Source organism: Phaenicophaeus curvirostris, chromosome 2, assembly GCF_032191515.1.
Source record: "Phaenicophaeus curvirostris isolate KB17595 chromosome 2, BPBGC_Pcur_1.0, whole genome shotgun sequence".
NCBI lineage: Eukaryota > Metazoa > Chordata > Aves > Cuculiformes > Cuculidae > Phaenicophaeus > Phaenicophaeus curvirostris.
In genome coordinates, this window is record NC_091393.1 from 96,559,833 (window position 1) to 96,581,025 (window position 21,193).

Sequence of the window (21,193 nt, forward strand, 5' to 3'; positions counted from 1 at the left end):
ATCTGCATAACAAAAGCATTCATGTGGACTTTCTGGAAATCTCTGCATTAATATCAAATATCACTCAAAGTAAATTAGCGAGAAAAATTACACTGTCATACATTCTTTCCTAATATGTGTCACATATGATTCTAAAATGACAAATTGTGTTATTTACTTTCTGTGTTATCCCCCCTAAACTGCCGTAGCCTAACACTTTTTTTAATGACTGGCAAGTAAACTTCTAAGAAGCACACATAGTCTTTTTAACTAATGCCCTGGTTTTGGTATCTTTATATCTCCATTTATGACAAGGAATGACCTCTCCACGTCTGGGATGCAACCAGTTTCAATTATTTTGGGTCTCTAAGTTGGAAACTTTCACTGGCTCGAAGTTTCATCAGATTTCCTCTTTTGGAGAACATCTCTGCAAAATGTCACATTCATTTCTCCAATTATATTCTGATTTGCATGTCACTATTTACCTGAAATTAACTTTTTTCAAATTCTGATTTGCACTAAAAATATTTTGTTTATGTTCCCTTACACTTTAACTCTCTAAAGCAGCTATACATTACTAGCCAGGATGTCTGATGGATAAAAGAAATGACATTCCAATCAAGTTTTCCATTTTTTTAATAACTTGGCACAGCTTGTAGCTATGTTAAGCAGAAGAAAGCTTTTTCTAGGTATAAGGTTTTGTAGTTGCTTTCAATAGAAGATAACCTGCATGAATTGAGTCAAAAATTCAGTGAGATCTTGCCAGAGGAACCCTTTACCACAGAATGCCATGTACACCAATATACCTCCATCTGTGATTTTAGTTACAGATTGGAGTTTGCTGTTCACAACTCCAAAAAGCCTTCCTGTGCGCAACAGCTGAGAGCAGCCTTGATACAGGTAACCAAGGTCTCTTCTTCTGGGGCTGCAGAACGAGGTCTTCCTCAATCCCTGGGCAAAGTACATCCATTCACTATAAAAACCAGGATTTCCCATTGTATTTGTAATAGTCCCAGCCCCAGTTAAAAAGGGAATTTTGATCTACCCTCTTAAATCCGAGAAAATTCCTAATCCTGAGAAAATTAACTTTCATCATTCCAGATAACTCTGTTTGGAGGAGATTTCTAATTGAACTGCAACATTAATACTTTTTGACAAGGCTTCATGCTAGTACTGATTTTCAAGGTGAGGAAAAAATAAGATGACTTAATAAAACGTATGTACTTGAGGATGCAGTTCTCCAATAATAAAAATAGTGAAGGTGTAGGAATTAGAACCAGTGATGTGTTGACTTTCCACAGCTTGTGGCTAGCATTTGTAAGAGAGAGAATTTAAGTTCTCATAAGATTTCTCCTTTGTTCCAGCCACAGTAACCTCTCTGTCAGAGAGACAGGGTTTCTAGGAGTAGACCTGCAGAAACTTTACACAGCTGGGAAAAGACCTAGTGTCTCAGGTAAAAGATGTCTATTTTATTATGACAAAAACCTCTTTACATAGCTGCAGTATTTTTTGGAGAAACACAGGCACGTGGCAAGGAAATCTTTCATTAGACATTTAAACATGCATCTAACAAAAAGAGAATTCACTGACTGAAAAGCACCAGGTAGCTGGCCAGGCATCTAATACAAAATTCTGAGCCATTGATTTGGTAACTGAATAATTTGCTTTTCAACTGTAGCAGTTTAATGAAGCCGCAATAATTCAGGGACCAAAGTCCCTGAGGACCAAGTGGAAAGTCTCTCACTGACTTTAAAGTCAGTAAGTCCCTACCATACTACGATGTCCAAATTTTGCCAAATACAGAGCTTCCCTGATGCCGCTATGTGCTGTTTACTATTTTAATGTAGCTACTTAACACTAACACTGCTGGGGCTTAAAATCTTGAGTTGTAGTTCCATTTCTCTTCTGGACTTTTGGTTTGTTTTGGTTTTTTTCTTTTTGGTAAGTGTGGCAAATCCCCCATACAATCTCATATCAGATTCCAGTCATAGACAGTGACTTCACGTGCTCTTACCAACCTGATCACTCTCTTGGTACAAAGACTAGAAAGTAAGAAACGTTCCAAGAACAAGTAACATAGGTAACAAAACAGAATCTTTAACAAAATAAATACTATTTTCACTTTTAACTTAAAAACCTGAACACAAAACACTCTAGTTTGGCATCAATTAACCTCTATCCAGTCCAACTACATATATATTTCTACCATAACCTAATTTTGTCATTGTATTAGTTAAAAACATTCTCAGGAACAGCAATTTTGTTAGTGCTTCTCTTAGCTTGAATTTCTAACCAATATTAATTAACCTGTAATGTATTTATTGCAAAATCAAGAGAGCAGGGAGACATCACACACATCTTAATGTTCTCTTTAAATATCTTAAGTTCATTAGTACTTTAATTAACTGATACTGATAGCTTTTGCTATTATAATAAGCAACTCCTTGCACTAAATTGGCATTAACTAATGCAGAATTGGTATTTCTGCACCATATTCAGCACACAGAGCAATGAAACTAGAAGTCTCCCAGATGTTTTCCTTCCCTTTCAGGCCCCACAGAACCATTCTACAAACTATGGCTCATACAGACTTAGGCATACAGCCACCATAATAAATGTTCTTCTTACCAGCCTCCTATTTTGAAGTAGGAAAGCTGTTATTTTTTTATTCTGATATTCACGTTGCTTTTCCAGGAAAGAACTTTCACAAACAATGTTCAGTCAAGCCATTTCATAATTGAGACCTCAGTGAAGTTAAATACCAATCCTGAAATCCTGATGTTACAAGAAGAGCACTTCAGTGATATAAAAAACACTCAGCATCTGTGATCATGTATTTCAAGCCTTTCTCATAGTGCTATTAGTGAATAACAAGCCTATGATTAACGCTTCTTAGTTCTGGGGGCATTTGCCTATGTTTTTTAATTTTGTGTTAGAAAAGCTACAAATCCCAGCTGTGAACAGCCATACTGAATGATACAAACCTTAAAACAAAAGAAGTTTACGAAGTTGCATTTCTTACATCTATTTAAACTGTTGTATCACAAATGCCAAATACCTGTATATACTTAATTATACCAGATGGACTACCACCTCAATGAGTCTTAACTAATAGCCTTGCATTATTCTTGTTTAAACATTTACCAATGAAACCTGTGTACTTTACTGGGCAATGAATTACGAACCCTTTCAGAAATTACCCTTTTAAAACAAAAAGCTATAATTGAAGCCTAAGAGGAAAATCATGTAATGGAAATGTCCTTCAATTCCCTTTTAACTAACAGCACTGTTCATAAATACAAGCTGAGCTACTAATTTCCTCAAGACAATGCCCCTCAAAGAATAAGACATTATCTCCTAGAAAATCTCCACATTAAAGTGCTCCTGGCTTGTGCCACTTCAAACCACTTCTATCCTGTTGTCTTTCCAATTACTTCATAGAACACCTGGCCTTTTTTGTTTTGTTTTTTTTTTAAATTGAAGTTTGAGATTAACATTTTGAACCTTATGCTTTGCACATGCAGACCTCTACATCTACACCAAGTCCAGAAGCCTGTTTAGAATAGTCTACAACTGTCATTTGCAGTATCAGGTTGAGAGAGGGGTACATGACAGAACATGCAGACTTCCAGATAAACTCTATCCAAACCTACTGAGCTCATCAAGAGAACTGTCTTACACAAGTATTGCTGTCTTTGGTCAAGAACGCACTTTGGGTGTTTTGCATTTTTAACCTTAATTGCACCAAAAAAAAATATTCTTTGTTTGCAGTAAACACAGCATTAACCTGTAGAAATAAAGCATTCTCATTTTAGCTTTCAGCTGGCAAATGTTTATGGGACTTCAACATGCATTTGCACATAAGCAGCCCTGTAGATTTCAGACAGCAAAGTTTGGTACCTACATAAACTATACAAGCAAGTTCTCTTGTGAATTGGATTGAAGGAATTGCTATTCATTCAAAGAGTTTATCATAAACAAAACTGTGTAAATTCATACCAGTAGTTACTGGAAATGTTTCTAGAGCTATGTAACAATAGAGTTTAAGAAACTTTTCAGCGTATTGAACTTTTACTTTCAAATATATACCTTTAGATAGTCAATGACAAGATGATCTTCATTTTAGCACCCAATTCAATTTATACCATATTCTGCATTGCACGGTGCAGTACAACTCCTCAAGGATAGTAACCGTCCACTGCATATTATTCAGCTTGCAGTACTGCAGGTATACTGGATTAATTTGTTCTTATCATGTAGTCTTTAACACTATTTCCAACCTGGTTTTGTACACTGCTACCTAAATCATACTTTGGTGAAATAAGTTGTTTATAAGTAGTTAGGTTACTGCTAATTGTTAAATAACTTTATGAACTGATAACTAACTTCTGCTTTGCAGCATATTGAAAAATGAACTAGCAAGGCTCTTCTGAAGAAACTGACACACCTTCTCTCCTGAATGGCTAAGCTTCACATTTTAAGGAAAACAGAATATTTGCAAGACAGTGCAGTAGTTCTGATTGCACCAGAGAATGCTTTCCCTGATGAGACTTGAGGAACAGCAATGTACAATCGCGCTCCTACCACCTCAGAGCACATTTCTCCCTCTCACAGCATCAGCATTAAGGGTTGAGCATTACAGCCAAAATTTCAACCAAGGCCCTGCACATGCTGCTTCCCAATATATGTTCCCAGCCTCATCCTTTTCTTGGGCCCTACAAATTGCTCTTTGGGGATATATATTTTTTCCATTGACTAGACACAGTGGTTTAGTGGAACACAGGCTTTTACTTGTGGCCCTTGAAACTCAGTTTTCTGAGAGGCAAAAGAAGTAAGGGAATATGGCATGTGTTCAAGTTCAGAAGCTGAAAAGGAAACAGTTTTACACAGTGAATAAACCTTACAAAATTTTACAAATGCAGTATTCAGTCAATGATGTAATGAGAAAGTAAATATACAGCTCTTGTATAAAGACCACAGATTAGACAGCACTGTTTGAGACTTTTTAATATTGAGAATAAGAACACATAAAAAAGCATTAATCTTCCAGTAGTAATAAAAAAAAAAGAATTCATAGGCATTACGAGCAAAACATCACCAGTATCTATTACCAGCAAGTGTATGTCAGGCCATTTGAATAATGACATGTCACTTCTCTTATATCAAATCGCACTTTCAGATACACATACAATGCAATTACCTCAGTGACAGGTGCTCTCAACAACATAAAGCCCTGCAAAATTCTTAAGTATAACTAATCAAGATGTTGCTCTACAGCACCTCTGCAAGATGCATACGGTGTGCAGAACCCATTTTGAAATAAGTTCTAGGCGTCTCTAGTTTATATAAGGGCAAACAAAAATTTAGTCCATCTTTCTTTTTTTTCCTCTAGCAGGAGTTTTGGAGGTATGCTCACTTTCATCCTTTGGTTCCCAGAGCGCATTTCTTACAAATCTAGAAGCAGCTCCTTTATCAAGTTTGGACGCCTTTTTCTTGTCTGCTATTTCTTTGACCTTGTTCATGTATGTTCTTATTCTCTCCTAGGGAAAAAAAAACAAACCAAAAACTCAAAGAATGGAAAACTGTATTTCACACTGTTCTTCCACGATCACTGCAAACATAAAATCAATTAGTAGACGCTTTTCACACTGCAAATTTCTATAACTGCAATACCTAGAAAATAGCATCATTTAAATATATATACACCAGGCTCTTTGCAAACATAAGGCTTCCCCTTTTGCACATTTTCCATCACAGGTACCTACCATACTAATTTTTGCATGACATCCACTGTCATAGGAACATGAAGCCCTACAGAGAAGAAGACTCTGCATCTAATTTACAGTGAGACAAGAATTGCTCTTGCAAGCAAAGTTAGAAAACAAAATACCGAACATGGTTTGTAGTTTGGCCTACATAAGGATGGTAGAATAATATTTAGATATTTGATATATTTATTGATTAATTATACTGTCAAAAAGGAAAATGCAGCACATCCTAGCTAAGCAAAAAAGCATTTTATACTAAATCAAAGATATTACAAGCTCTACATGTGCAACTACACAGAAATCTTGTGGTTAAGATCCTAAAACCGTCACAGGTGCAGCCTGATGAATTTCCAGCTATACCAGAAGTTTTTATCAATAACAAAAAAAGATCTGTTTCCACTGCAATTCCATAAAGCAAGGGGATATTTTCTTAGCCTACCAAATTCACTTGGTGTCTGGAGCTTTTTTTGAACAAAGCATGGCTTGGATTCAGCCCCACCTAAGTATATCCTCCCAGTTTAAATCTCATTTATGTGCCAACTCATCCTTCTCTACTTCTGAAATCAATAAAGAGAATTGCTTTGAGAAGGTAACTAAACTCCTCCATGATGGGAATCACCCTCTGTTGAGTGCCTGCTTCTCTTCACTGACTAGAGAGGACACTTACAGTAATCCTGTAAAATATATACAATACATACACAGATTTCATGTCTATCTATTTAGTCTAATACAGCCTTCAACTCTAGGGCCTTTAGGTGTTACTGTAATACCAAATAGTAACATACATATATATAGCACACTCTGCCTGATACCCAAATGATAAATGTGAACTAACAGAACATTTACATATACTGCTAACTAAATAAATGCTGTTATCATGTAACATGATAACATCATAAACTCACATATTACTCACACATCCATTGACAGCGTTTTGAATGTGGAACAAAAGTTACGAGACCTACACTACAGAATTGATTTTCAGTTCTTTAGTGACCATTATAAGCAAGTAATGTGTCAAAAAGTTGGCCACTCTTTCCGTATCAAAAACATAGCTTTAACGAGGCGAGCTTTATGAGGTCTGAAATCATGATAGACTGTAATATTTCTTTGGTGACCAAGATAGCTATTGAGAACATATGGCAAACCTACATGTACCAACACGGTAAAATGGAGCTGACAAATGTCAATGTCACAAAAGAAATGAACTCTGATAGCTTGAATGTGAGTTTTATTAATACATTTTGAATCCCTATGTGTTTCCTGGAGTTCACAAGGAGAGCAATTCTGAAAAAAAACAAAACAATTGTGACAGAGTCTTTTCCTTGTTCCCTTTCCACACAAATAAGAATATCACAATGCTCTTGGAAGGAAGGAATGTGCATTCATTCACCTTGGTACTTGTAAAAGGAAGAAAACTGGATAAGGATCTAGCAAACAATAATTCACTCATTCTTCAGAGTTAAAACGACTGGCAATTGTAAAGTAAAATACCGGCATAAAACACCCACAGCAGAAGAGAGAAAATTTATTTTTTAGTATCGCTAAATTAACACAATATTCAGACACTATATAATACAGAAGTAACAAGAAACTGACTGAAAGCTCATGAAGTATTAACTGACTCATTTTTTAATATGATACAGTCTAGACTACTGAAAACCTCACAAAATTAAAAATAGAAGCATTCTTGTTATTCAGAGTAGCTATCCATATTTCTTCAGTCCTATCTTCCGTTCCATTGCTTATGTAAAGATTACATTTAAGCTAAGAATTTTACGATTGCCTAGATTTAATAATTTTATTTATACAGGAATTAAAATGGGTAGCTATAAGGTTTGATTTCTGTTTTTTCTTCGGGCTAAATTATTTGATTTTTTAAGTCAGCAGGATTTTCAAGATAGCTGGCCTTCTATACTGTAGTCATGCATCTAAATGGAGTAGAAAGACAAACCTGAAAGATTTATTATAGGTTGTAAATACGTCACTAATGCAGAATTACTGGACAATACACATACAACTGGTGCCAAAAAAGCTTTTAGCTTTGTTGCTGAACTGGATTCTTTACTGCTGAGAAAATGAATTAATGGAGGACTCGGAAGGGGGAGGGGGGGCTCTTTCCCGTCTTTGCTAGTAAATCAACCACACTATACTTTAAGAGTCATAGAAAAGTAAGAAAAGGCAGCCTCAGATTAACATGATTCCAAGTATTTGTAAGAAAAAAAATGCCATACTGGAAGTTATAAATTATTATCAGACATGTAACATTTTTCCATTTAACAGATACAAGTGAAAAGCTGCTCTGTTCAGAATCCAATTCTCAAACAAAGGTGGAGGAAAGAAAAGATAAGATGACACCATTCATCTTCTTGTTCTTTGCTAATTTCTGCAGACTCTATAACTTTGCTTTAAACAGTACTGTTCAGAACTGAAAATATGACTTTCTTAATTTAGAGGGCCCAGAAGGGCATATGAACAGTTATATAACACCCTGTAGCATATGTGTGCTATCATGGCAACATATCAATTTTAAACATAACATTTTTTAACTTCTATATGACTTAACTGGGTGAGTAAGATACTACAGTGCATGCAGTGTAAGAATCTTACCAGTTCTTGTTTCACTGGATGTTCCTTTGGGTTAATTCCCTGAGTAGCCAAGTATACTACAAAAAAAAAAAAACATGTTTTCTTTGAAACTGAAGGCTCTCCTGGTTGGGGATCCAATCAATCAGTCACACGGGAAAACTATAGTTTCCATATAAAACCATTAATAAGAATGGCAGTTAATTGCGTTGTTAAGTATCTGACAATCTATTATCATCAAATATGCAGCAAAAAAGAAAAAAAAAACTGATGTGGTTAAAACTTTCTGTCCTTAAAAGGACAGAAAATTTTGCGACAAAAAAAAAAAAAGAAACAAACACCCCCATGTATGTACAAAATCAGCTTTTGTAAACATCAGTTTTTGGAGTTTCAACATCATTTACCTTACGGATGGCAATAATTTGGGTAATTGCAAGTTTCTAATTATTTGGCTGTGAAATGTGATTATTTAATGACTGTAGCTGTCTAGAAGGTGTTGAAATGGCAATTATAAATACTACTTTTTCCTCCTACCACATACTTACCCCAGAACATTGAATTTAACGTGTACACTGAAACCAAATCCAGCTTTGCTTGCTCAAGAGGATCTAACTAGAATGAAAAAAAAAAAAACCCACATTCACACATTTTTAAGCAAGATGTTCACAGATTCTAGTAATGCACACATTTTGTAAAATAACACACACTGAATGAGTACATGTACACCACAAGTTCACAGAGACCATATCGACACCTATTTTCATGCCATCACAGAACCATTCTCTCCTCTGCAAGTATTCATGTCATCTTCCCAGTCTGATATTAAATGCCTGAGTCCCACATGGCCAAAAGCATAAAAATCTCCTAGACTATTGCTCCCACTGTCAGAAATAAGTCCTTATTTTTCCACAGAAACTTAATTCAAAATAATTTATGCTGTCTACAGAATTAAAAAAAAAAAAAGACCTTAAGACTTCTGAAGTTTGAATGCGAATGCAGTACACTACAGACAATCAATGAACATTAACTCTCATATGGTAGACTGCGTGTCCAATACATGCTGGAATACTTAGGGCTGTAAAGCAAAAGAAGAATAAAGCTAATGAGAGGTTTTTTCCCCTTGACTGTCAAAGTCAATTTGTTTTTTTAGTCCTATAGGATTTCCAGAAACTCTGATAACATCATTGTGCAGCTCGCTAGTTCTAACATGGATACTGTCAAAAGATCAGTGTTGTCAAGACTGTTTTCTTCATAATTTATTTGTGTTAGAAATCCTCAGAGGATAAAGAAGTTTCCTCATGTGCTGGCTTTTTCTTGCCCTAAAGAATGAAATTACATGTTAGGCTTTAAATGTTAAAAGACCGAGAGGCTCGTATGAAGTCTTCAGGCTGTATCTTGCCCTGTTTTTATGCCCAGGAAAAAAAACCCACATTTTACAAACTTGTGCTTATAACATAGCTAGAGGAGACAGCTCTGTTTTTCAAGCACCAGGTTCTGCAAGTCTAGACTTCTACAATCAGATCAATTCTCACTGCTGTCAATTCACCTTTACATCCTTCTGGGTATACCAAGTTCCATTAAGTTTGTTGTGAAAAGGTCTCAGACAAAAATGTGAATGACCTCTCCGTTAAGAAAGTGCACTCAGCATGCACTTAAAGAAAGGTCAAGAATAAGCTAAAATGTCTTCTAAATAAATGACTGACTTATAGGATCATCACTTTTCAGCTTGGAAGAGCATTTATTTCATCATTTAGTTAGTAAGACCACCTGGATATCTTAGAAATGTAAGAATTTTAAATATTAGGTGTCAAAGGTAGGAAGTGTCGTATTTGTTATTTCTCTGCACAGTGGCCAGCCCAACAGATCCTTTTATTTCAGTTTGAGTTCACAGGTATTCTTGTATTAATAACAAAAAGGTTGTCAAAAGGAAGATTGATTACCTTTTGGAGAAGCTCACTCCTGGAAACTGACATCATTGTTTTCAGCATCTCATCTACAGAACCAAGAGATTTTTCAAATGCTGCAAGATAATCATGGATTTCAGTGGGGTATTCTTCCATATTAATATCATCTTCTGATATTTCCATCTGGAAAGATGAAACAAAACTAAGAATCCTTTCCAATAAGTCCCTACAGAGCCAAAAGACTGTATTTTACAAAACAAAGCATTCATTCACTAAATGTTACAAGAAATACCTACTTCTGAAGAGCTCTACTAGGTAATGTCAATATTGACACCATTAAATGTCCTATAATTTCAGGGATATCTCCGAACTGCTGTGCAAAATGGCATGGAGGAGCATTACAAATAACATGACCATAGTATTGCAACAGTCGCAAACCAGTATTTAGCTTTTATAGTCTGTGATAGGATGGAATTATTTGCTTGTTTGAAGGAAGTGCTCTATAAATCACAGTATATAAGGAGCTACACCAAGCATCAGGCAGGACAGTAAAAAAAAACTTAAGCCAAACCGAAAAAACAGGATATGGCTTCATCCATAGAACAGACATAGAACAGACATTACTTCAGCTTTAAAGCAGTTATACAGCACCAGTCATGTCAGGGTCAGTTACATCTTCCAATGCTAAATTCAGAAGTTGGTCCAAGAAATTCTTCTTCTGAACCCAGTATCCAGTTTTCTGAATTCTCTATGGGGTATTATAATCTGTGATATAACTCTAAGAGTAACAAAGCTGAGTAGATTTTGAGATTCCAGAATACTCTGGAAATCTTGTAGATGCATCCATGCACAGCAACCAAGCGATACGCAAAGATGTGAAAAATCCCAAAGCACTCCTTTTTTGATCCCAATGATCACGGGAACATGGCATGGCTACTCCCAAACCATCTGGCTGCTGGCTTACAATTTGTATCTTTAATTACTCACAAATTATAAATCACATGGGGAGTTAATGTTACTTAGAGCTACGTTAAGCTTTCTACAACTTTAACTGACTGAGCAACAATTTTTTGAATGTCAAGGAAAGAAGAGAAGAAATATATAATTTTCCTGCCCATTTGGAGAGCTGCTTCAAGAACAGGGGAAGCACCTGGATCACTGCAGTCTTTCTGCTTGGGGTCAGTGTGATAATCCCACTACCCAGCCACGGAGTATAGAGTGCAGGACCGTAAGTTGAAGAGACTGCACTTTGAAGATTTCACCTCTGAACACCAAGCCACACAGTCAGTGCAAACAGCAAGGAAACAGCAAACAGCTGTCACATCACTGGCGTTTGTTTTAGATAAAGATTTGATCTTTCCCTTTTCCTGCCAAGAGCGTGGTATGTGTGAGAGAGGTTTCTTTTTATTTATATTGTCTCCTGGAGATCAAACAGGAGGTAGATTGGGAGGAAAAACAGTGTGGAGCTACTCAAGCTTGTCTGCAACTCCAGTTTTAACCACACCAGCGTGATTCCAGAAATACGATCAGGCAGTTAACAAGCCCACTTTCACGGCTGTTGTTTATACAGTTTAGAATTATAATCCTACTCAGCTGCATGACTTTTCATCCTGGTCAGAGCTGGTTTTGAAATCAAGTATAGAATCACAATGCTAACAATGACAGGCTGAAGGTCCCCTCTCCACCCCAGCACGTAATGCTCACATGTAAATATTGCTACAGTCAGCTGCAGCAAACCTAAGGAAGAAAGCTGAGCTTGACCCAGAAGGTGTTGCCCACAGAAAGGCAAAATACCAACACAATTATTTCTGCTATTTATGATAATGTTGTTAGCATTTCATTCTGTCCTGGCCACCCGCATTAAAATCACTCCTCTTAGGCTGATGAAAAGAGTCCAGAAACAATGTTTGTTGTTAACGTTCAGTCATATAACACAGCATAAAAATACACAAAGCTACAGAGGAAACTGGATTTTCGCAGCTATTAATACAGTTAAGAAGGTGCCTGTCAATACACATTTACTAGATCTACACATATAGGGAGAGAGGTGTAATCCAACCCAAGAATCACCTGCAGAGCTTACCATCACTACAATACTTCATCTAATATTGCCTTAATTTGATGGATATGCATGAACATACCGATGAATTCCAACTCTTCTCTGTGTCTTTCAAGGCATCCAGCACAAGCAACTACAGGAAAAAACAAACAAACAAAACCACTGACAAACTCCAGTATCAGGGATGCGTGTGTCATCAATCAAAACTAACTTGAGCTGTTTTACAGCAGTTGCAAAGATAAACAGTCACTAGAGCATTTATTATATTCCTTCCAATATCCCAAGCTAGACCTAAAGAACACGACAGAAAGAATAGGAAGATAAAAGGAACGATAACACATACAGTCCAAAATACATTTTTCTACGACTGCTGCCTCATGAACCAGAAATAATCGATTAAGTTTGCCCTCTTAAATACTTGCCAAGTATTTACTTGACACTGTCATTTCACAAGGAAAGGGAAAAATGCTCCAGCCTTCAACGAAACAAGGCTGCACATTAGCCTGTGTACCGTACCCTTCAGTGATAAGTCCACTCCTTCTGCCCAGGGAGAGGGAAGAATCTGTTGAACTTGTGTTTTCTGTTCAATTCAACAGGAACTAATAAGTTCCTACTCCTGCTGCGTAGGGACCTCTCTCTTTTCGTTAGGCTGTTGTTTCAGCATTACTGAGCTCTAAGCAGGATACGTTACAGCACTGGCACATGCCAACAACAAGGGAGCAGTCAGGAGCCTAAAATAGTTTTGACAACATTAAATCAACAAGAACAAGCTCACACCACATTAGAAAACATGTACACCAGAAACTCCACACAAGTCTTTCTGCCAAAATCAACACACAGACTGTACAGTCACACCTGCACTCTTTGACAAAGCCAAGGATGAGAGGAACTAAGACCACATCAGTGGCACTTCAAACACACCTAAAGGCCTCAATAGTTATGTTTCAGTTACGAAACCACAAACAAGATTTTTCTCAAAGTTTTACAAGTGTTTCTTTAGATATTTTGAACAAGCAGAAATTGAATTCAGTTCCTGAAGCTGATGCTTACTACACAGGTTTTCTCTGTTAAATTTGCTGACTTTCAACCAAGTTTTATTTGGCACAGAGATCCCACTTAAAAAAAATAAGGGCAGTACAAATACCCAGACAAGAGAAGTTCCGAAAATACTTGCTGGGTAAGCATGTCAGTAACGGGGAAGTGCAAGGGAAATAAGGATAAGACAGCATTTTCATTATCAAGTAATGAGACATGATGCAGAACACATCATCTGTGGCTATGTGGATGATGGTAATACTTTATTAGACCTTTAACTTTGAGAATGCAAAGGAAAGTTCACAACCCATAAGCATAAAACAGAAAAGGGCTACTTTGATTAGGGACACATAGGCAAAGAACAATAAAAAAAGTGGTATGACTTCACAACCTCAATCTACCAGAAACAACTTTCCCATTTAACCCTGAGCTCAAAAATTGCCCTGTAGTTTTTGAGGAAAACAGCATAAGAGAAAAATATTTGAGGAAGAAAAGAACTTCAAATCACAAAAGTAAGCCAATTTCCTGAGAAAACTTTTTCATTGCATTTAAGTCTGATAAAAAGATTGTCTTAAGAGTTTCCACAGGTGGTAATTCTCATTTATTCAGAAACATGACTACACTTATATAAACTTCTGCTTAGAAAACAAGGAACACTTTGTTTTCTCTCCAGTCAACAAAGTATAAACCAGAGCAAGTAATACACTCAATATGCAGAATGGAAGGAGGGGGAATATCAGACATTACGAACCACAAAAAAGACATAAATACGAAAAGGAGAAAGCAAGGGAAAATATGTCAGCTTCTCCAGACTCGATAAAAATGACTAAATGAGTAAAAATTGGGAGCAGTTTGCTGTAGTGCTAATGCGGCTATTGATCAAGATTCAACTGAGTTAAGTTCTGTTTTAAGGAAGTTTAAATAAAAACAAAATATAGGTGATTGTGCACAAAACAACTAGCAAAATCATCCATCTTTGTATTTATCTTTCAGGAGAACGAAGAGAAGAACTCTGCAGTCTCCTTTCAAGAAAAGGACACACATGACTGGCATATAAAGGTAAGAAAAGGAAAAAGGAAAAATGCAGACAATTTGCAGGTGGCTTTTATAAATATTTTATATTTATTTATTTATATTTATAAAAGGTTATTTTATAAATAACCTTTGAGTTAACCTTTAACACAAGGCTTAGAAAGTAATTGCCAGACGGCTTAAAAAGAAAACCCAAACCTCCCTTTCTGCCCACCCCACAGCAAAACTGTATCTATGATACTGAAAGATACAAAGTCTAATTAGGCCTTGGTTACCTCTTGAGATATGTTGCTGAAAACGCATAGTGAAAGTAATGGAAGCTACAAGCATATATCAATGTGGCAATAGAAAAGTCCAAAAGACAGAATTAAAAAAGGCTCGGTGTTAAGTGTCACACAGATGTTTTTCAGCTGGAATTCAAACTGTCAAGTTCAAGATAAAAATGGTGTATATGAAGTATTTTGCAACAGGCAAATAGAACACAAAAGTAATTTAGTACCTTCATTCTGCTTAGTACTGCAACTCATTTCACACTTCATGCCAATTCTTACCTATTCCTTAAGTACTAGAAGGCCTAGTCTTCGTACTGAGCTCAACTCTTTAATTTTTTCAAATTATTCATCTAATAAAAATCAGATTAGACTTTCCTTTTTTTCATGGATATTTACCATTATACAAAGAAAACCAAAACAACCCCAAAACCTTTTGGTCAGGACATAAAAAAATATTCTAAAATTCAAAACAAATGCATTAGCAACATCAATATGACAAAGCTCTGTCAGCTCCTCCCTCTCATGAGTTCTGACTAAGAAAGTGCAATGAATGTAGCTGACATGCAAGTGAAGCATGTAAGTCTCTTCTGCTCCAAAACTGTACTTCACTGCTGTGGGTACCGGACAGCAGAGCAACAAGAACAAGCACCTTATATTTAAAGCTACCAGAGATGATGACTAGGTTCTTAGATCACAAACCTCTTTGGGCAGAGACATACACTTTATTCCATGTCTGCAAAGCTCCACGTACGACACTCTCTAATCTGTGATAGACAATCCTTAGCACTGTTGCTGTGTAGTAAGAAATTGATTGCCTGCTAGTCATCATTGTGTCCACAGATCTGTTTTGCTACCTTTCAAGCCATCTTGGGGTAGCTGGAGAGGACATCTAGTACCATCAGTCAGTCACTCTTGCAACACCAGCTCACCATCTCGCTTACAAGAAAGATTTTCATTGCAAAAGTAATTAAGCCTACCATGAAATACTGAGTATGCACCACCAGGCTTATCTTGGTCCCCTTCAAAATATCCCAACTCAAGCCATGTAGTTACTTAATGCACAACTTAGACTATAATACAAATGCACAACTGCTGAGCAATGATTTTTAACCCTGCCTTCAAAGCTAGGTTCCAGTCAGCACCTCAACATGCACAGAAGAACCCTACGAAACAGCTCACAGCCATGAGGCTCTTGCCATTGAGATCAAGTCTTTTCAGCCTCTAAAGGATTTGTAAAGTTTATTCTTATCTGTCTTATTTTTGAGGCTCACTTACATTTCAGTGCATGGTGGCTATCACATGAGAAAATAGCTATCTCCGCTTGGCTTAAAAAATTAGTATTCACTGCAGCTCCATCTATATCCATACAGACTAGCCTTGATGTAAACTTTCAACTTGATCTGCCAGATTCATAAAACATCTTAGTTCCCTGTGCAGTGTAATCAGCTGTCCCAGACTGATGACATAGTCATTTCCTCTTCTGAACAAATCCAGCATAGCCTGGCTCTTGTTCAGCTCCAACCTGTCAGTACCCCCATCACAAGTACAATGATAAAACCAGCTTTCTTTACACATATCCAGAACACATGTTAGTGAGAGGTTTCCGCAAAAGTTCTTGCACTCGGACTACGTCTGCACAGCTCAGTTCAAGACTGGAGCTTTAAAGTGACAGTAAGTCACTCTAAACTGGTCTCTAAAACATATACAGTTGGTTGCACTGAACCCAAAAAGAGCTGCTTGTACAGCAAAATACAGTCTCTTGCATAAAAGAGTTTACACATTGTCAGAGCAGATGAAACTCAGTATCTATGTACTCCTGTGGGGTTTTGTTCGGAATAGCAATCAATATTGAATACTTCTGTTCTACAATATTTGCAGTGAGCGGGAAATAACCTGCCTCCGGTCTTTAGCTACTGTATGCTCCAAACCATAGAGTTTACTACCTCTTCTAAAATATGCTGCCAGTCCCCACTAGTATCAGAACCATGAGAATGCAGAATTAAAGTGAAGGACATTTTTCATCCTTTTAAATTGCTGGCCTCCTTTGTCTCCTTTAGCCACTAGCTCCACAATGCGTGAAAAAGTATTTCCTTCTATCAGAATTCAATGTCGTGTATTTGCACTTCATGCACTACCTCCTTCTACTGTTTAGAACAGTGACCCCTATCTATTTTTGAGCGTTCATCATCTGACAGTGCTAATGAGACTCTGTTAACTATTAGGAGCATATTTACCCTTTTTTTGGCTGAACATTGCACAGTAACTGGGATGTTGTGTTCTAAGCATCTATTTTATTGATGTAGGAGAAAAACAGGGAAAATCTTTTCTATCTGTCCCATAAATAGAATTTAACAGCCACTAACCTGACAAAAAGGAGGCCGACTCCAATCAGCAAAGAAAAGGGATGTGCAAAATCACAGAAATGAGGGAGTAATAGGGAAAACTCATGTAAGGACATGGAGTTTTCACAGCGATTGGAATAGATTAAATAAAACATTATAGGATAAAGAATAGAGATGCACTCTGGCCTGGCACAGGAAGAAAAGGCATGGTGGTAACCACAGCCTGACATGGAAAGGAGAATGGCAAACTAGGAGAACAGAGGATGCTGGGAAAAAAGAACCTGAGCAATTTCCCAGCACAGGAGAAAATGGCATTTACACAGAATAGCATGCATGTGGAACACTGCCTATGCAAAGAGGTAACTAAATGTAGCATGTATCCCGAGTCCCACCAGAAAGCCTCATGGCCAGCCTGCATGAAGTTTGGAGAATTACAAATAGTTTTAGTAAACAAAGAGAGCTCAGACAAAGGCAATGAAGTCTGCAGCCCCAAAGCTTTCATAGTCTGTTATCACGTCCCCTTGGTATCATCTCTAAAATTACCAATATCACGGTTCACTGTCATTGTACCCCTCAGTCAGTTACCTTTGTTTCTTCTTTCTGTGCTGCCTTTTCTGACTGGTTCTGGAACATTCACGTGGATCTGTGGTGACCAGTACCACTACAGCGCACTCATTATTTATTTAAAGAAGTTGATATTTTTTCTCAGTTTACCATCCTATTCCAAACACATCCCCCAATTTTCTACTGCTGGCATTAAAACAAATTATCTTTACTAACTTTAGGCACTTCATATGAAAAGCAGGCCAACTGTGGACAGATGAAGAATTGACTCTCAAAATCTTAAATGACCTTAAAGGGAAATGCACTTATCAGAAAGGTCTGTGTGATTTCTGCACCACACTTGTGATAGGAAGCATAAGAATCCCAACAACTTTCAAGTTTCTCATGTTGTAGGGTGTAGTCTTCTGTTACGTGGTTTCTGATTTCATTAGCAAGGGTCATACTGCCACAAGATGAGTAATATTCAAGTATTTTAGATTGGAAGTGTTGCATTACATTTATAAAACCAGGAAATGTGCCAGATACCCTTCAATTTCATTTCCATTTTTGTATGCCCTCAAAAATGAGACCTTTTACTTAGCATAATCTAAAGTTTAATTTGCAAGTCAAAGTCTTTTACTAAGTTGTTAGCAGCAACTACACTTACATTCACAATACCATGACAAAATGTAAGGAAAGGGACATTTTCACCTTTGCAGCAACATGAGAGAACTCTATCAAGACCTACTTTTATTACTTAAAAGTACTAAGTTCAAGTACTTTGTGTAACCTGCCCTTCTGTCAGGGGAAAAGAGTGCATGGCCTGTGCATGCAAACTGTATCTTCTCTTTGAAAACCCTGCTCTCCTCACAAGAATTACCAAGTTCCCCAGGCTCCTTGAGTTGCAACACTACTTTACTGACTTTTAATAGGAATGTAATGCATTTACTGCCTACAGTGAACCTGCCTAGCTAGAGCCATCCTCAAGGAAGGCCTCCAGCTGAAAAGCCTGCAGTCCATGCTCTCATCATGCATTAAATGGTGTTTACACTCACTAACAAAATCAGGACTACACACAACTTGACCTTCTGGTCTGAAAAGTCCAGGAGCACCCACACATGTAGAACATCGACAATGGCACAGCCTGGACTTTTAGCTCTTCAGCCACGGGCAAAGAGTCACAGAATCACAGAAGGGTTTGAGTCAGAAGGGACCTTAAAGACCAAGGAAGGGACCCCCAAGCCATGGGCAGGGACACCTCCCACTGGATCAGGTTGTTAAAAGCCTCATCCAGCCTGGCCTTGAACAACTCCAGGGATGGAGCATCCACAACATCATCCATTTCAAGCTGTGCAGGAGGAGGTCAGATTGTACATTAGGAAAAATTCCTTCACCAAAAGGGTTCCAGGGCAGTGGCAGAGGCTGCCCAGGGAGGCGGCTGAGTCCACAGCCCTGGATGTATTTCCAAGACAGGCAGATGAGGTAGTAAGGGATATGGTTTAGGAGTGGACAGGTGCAGTTGGGCCTGATAATCCCAAAGGTCTTTTCGAACCTAGGGATTCTGCGATTCTTCTTCCACCACATGTGTCCCTCGATCTCCTCCAAACCAGGTGACAGAGGCACGTGTGCCAGCCGAGACTTTCCCAGCAGTTTACAACCAAAATCCCCAGTCCTGACCCCCCCTGTGTGAAAGGCGGCACACCTTACCGATCCCTAGCGACACGGCAAACCGGGACACACCGGCACCTAACCCTCCTCCGCCGCCTACTGGGAGCCTCACCTCGTCCTCCCCCCCCCCACCCCGAGCCGGGCCAGGCCGACAGCGCAGGAAGCACCCGGCGTGGGAGACTGGGGCGGGGTGGGGGGAAGCGGACGGACCCATCTCGGCGAGGCGCTGGGGGTAACGGGCGAGGGAGATGGCGCCTCCACGCGCTCTTACCTGCGGTGACGTCACTGCCGGGGCGGGGCGGAGGAAGATGGCGCCGCCCTCTCTGGGCGGGGAAACAGGGCCTCCAGCAGCCCGGGGGGGCTCCGCCTGTGCCCCCGCGCTCCCCGTGGCTTCCTGGGGCGGCAGCGGGAGGTGGGGCTTGAATACCGGAAAGCCTAGGGGTGCGGTGTAGTTCCGGGACCCAAAGTGACGGCAAATAGAATCGTGCAATGGTTTGGGTTGGAAGGGGCCTTCAAGATTACCCGGTTCCAACCCCCCTGGCACGGGCAGGGACACCTCCCGCCAGACCAGGCTGCCCAAGGCCCCATCCAACCTGGCCCTGAACACCTCCAGGGATGGGGCAGCCACAGCTTCCCTGGGCAACCTGTGCCTGTGCCTCATCACCCTCATAATAAATTAAATAATAAATAAATAAAATATAATGTCTAGTCTAAATCTGCCCCTCTCCCAATTTATACCCATTACCCCTAGTCCTGTCACTACAAGCCTTTGTAAATAGTCCCTCCCCAGCTTTCTTGCAGGCCCCTTTCAGGTACTGGAAGGTCGCTATAAGGTCTCTGTGGAACCTTCTCCAGGCTGAACAACCCCAGGTCTCTCAGCCTGTCCTCATCTGGGAGGTGCTCCAGCTCTCTAATCATCCTGGTAGCCCTCCTCTAAACCTGTTCCAGCAGCTCCATATCCTTCATATGTTAAGGATTCCAGAACTGGACACAATGCTCCAGATGAGGTCTCACAAGAGAGGAATAGAGGAGCAGAATCACCTCCCTCGACCTGCTGGCCACGCTTCTTTTGATGCAGCCCAGGATACGGTTGCACTTCTGGGCTGCAAGCATGTATTACCGGCTCATAATGGACTTGTCATCAATCAGCACCCTAAGCCTTCTCTGCAGGGCTGCTCTCAATCACATCATCCCCCATCCTCTATTGAAACCACAGATTGCCCCGACTCAGGTGTAGGATCTTGCACTTGGCCTTGTTGAACCTCATGAGGTTCTCACAGACCCACTTCTCCAGCCTATCCAGGTCCCTCTGGATGACATCCTGTCCTTCTGGTGTGACAACATCACCACTCAGCTTGGTGTCATCTGCAAACTTGCTGAGGGTGCACTTGATATCACTGTCTATATCAATGAAGATATTAAACAGCACTGGTCCCGGTACAGACTCCTGAGGGACCCAAAATAAACAAAGATCACCTTGACAAAAGGCTCTGAAGCTTTGTTTAAGAAATTGTAGCTCTTTGGGCTGCACTAAACTCCTTTGAATTTAGATTTAGCCTTAAAAAACAGAATCTTATCGGAAATAAAATGTGCTTAGTATTAACAATTAAAGTGACAAACTGTGTAGATACATTTATAGAACTTGTTGTACTTAAATTACTTATTGGAAATGGGGGCCCAGGGTAACAAAAGTGGTCAGGAATGGTAGAGACAAGCAAGACAAAGGATTATTGGCATGATGCTCCTGACAGAAAAATCTATTGCCCATAAGGCCCAAGGCCATTGCCTTTAACCTCACTCTCCACAGCAGAAGCCCTCGACCAAACCTTGCACTCCCACAGGCAGAGTCAGATCCTTGTGGTCACAGAATCATGGAATCGTTTGAGATCATCACTTCTGACTGTACCTGTCCACTGCTAAACCATATCCCTCAGCGCCTCATCTACCCAGCTTTTAAATACCTGCAAGGATGGTGACTGAACTGATACTGAAAATGCCAGCAAAT

General features: G+C 38.9%; 1 protein-coding gene across 6 annotated transcripts; it reads right to left on the minus strand.

Moving 5' to 3' along the window:
* Window positions 1–4,971: 4,971 nt before the first annotated feature.
* C1D (C1D nuclear receptor corepressor) lies at window positions 4,972–19,559 on the minus strand. Of its 6 annotated transcripts, none has more exons than XM_069850123.1 (6): window positions 19,460–19,559; window positions 12,379–12,429; window positions 10,274–10,420; window positions 8,879–8,945; window positions 8,358–8,413; window positions 6,652–7,034 (listed from the first exon to the last, which is right to left on the minus strand). In XM_069850123.1, exons 3-6 carry the CDS (start codon window positions 10,418–10,420, stop codon window positions 6,765–6,767), a joined length of 540 nt encoding a protein of 179 aa, XP_069706224.1. In that variant the 5' UTR covers window positions 12,379–12,429; window positions 19,460–19,559; the 3' UTR covers window positions 6,652–6,764. The 6 variants fall into 6 exon arrangements, with proteins under 6 accessions (XP_069706220.1, XP_069706224.1, XP_069706222.1 ...); XM_069850121.1 differs by having other exon boundaries at window positions 12,321–12,429; XM_069850118.1 differs by lacking the exon at window positions 19,460–19,559 and adding an exon at window positions 17,563–17,903.
* Window positions 19,560–21,193: the final 1,634 nt, after the last annotated feature.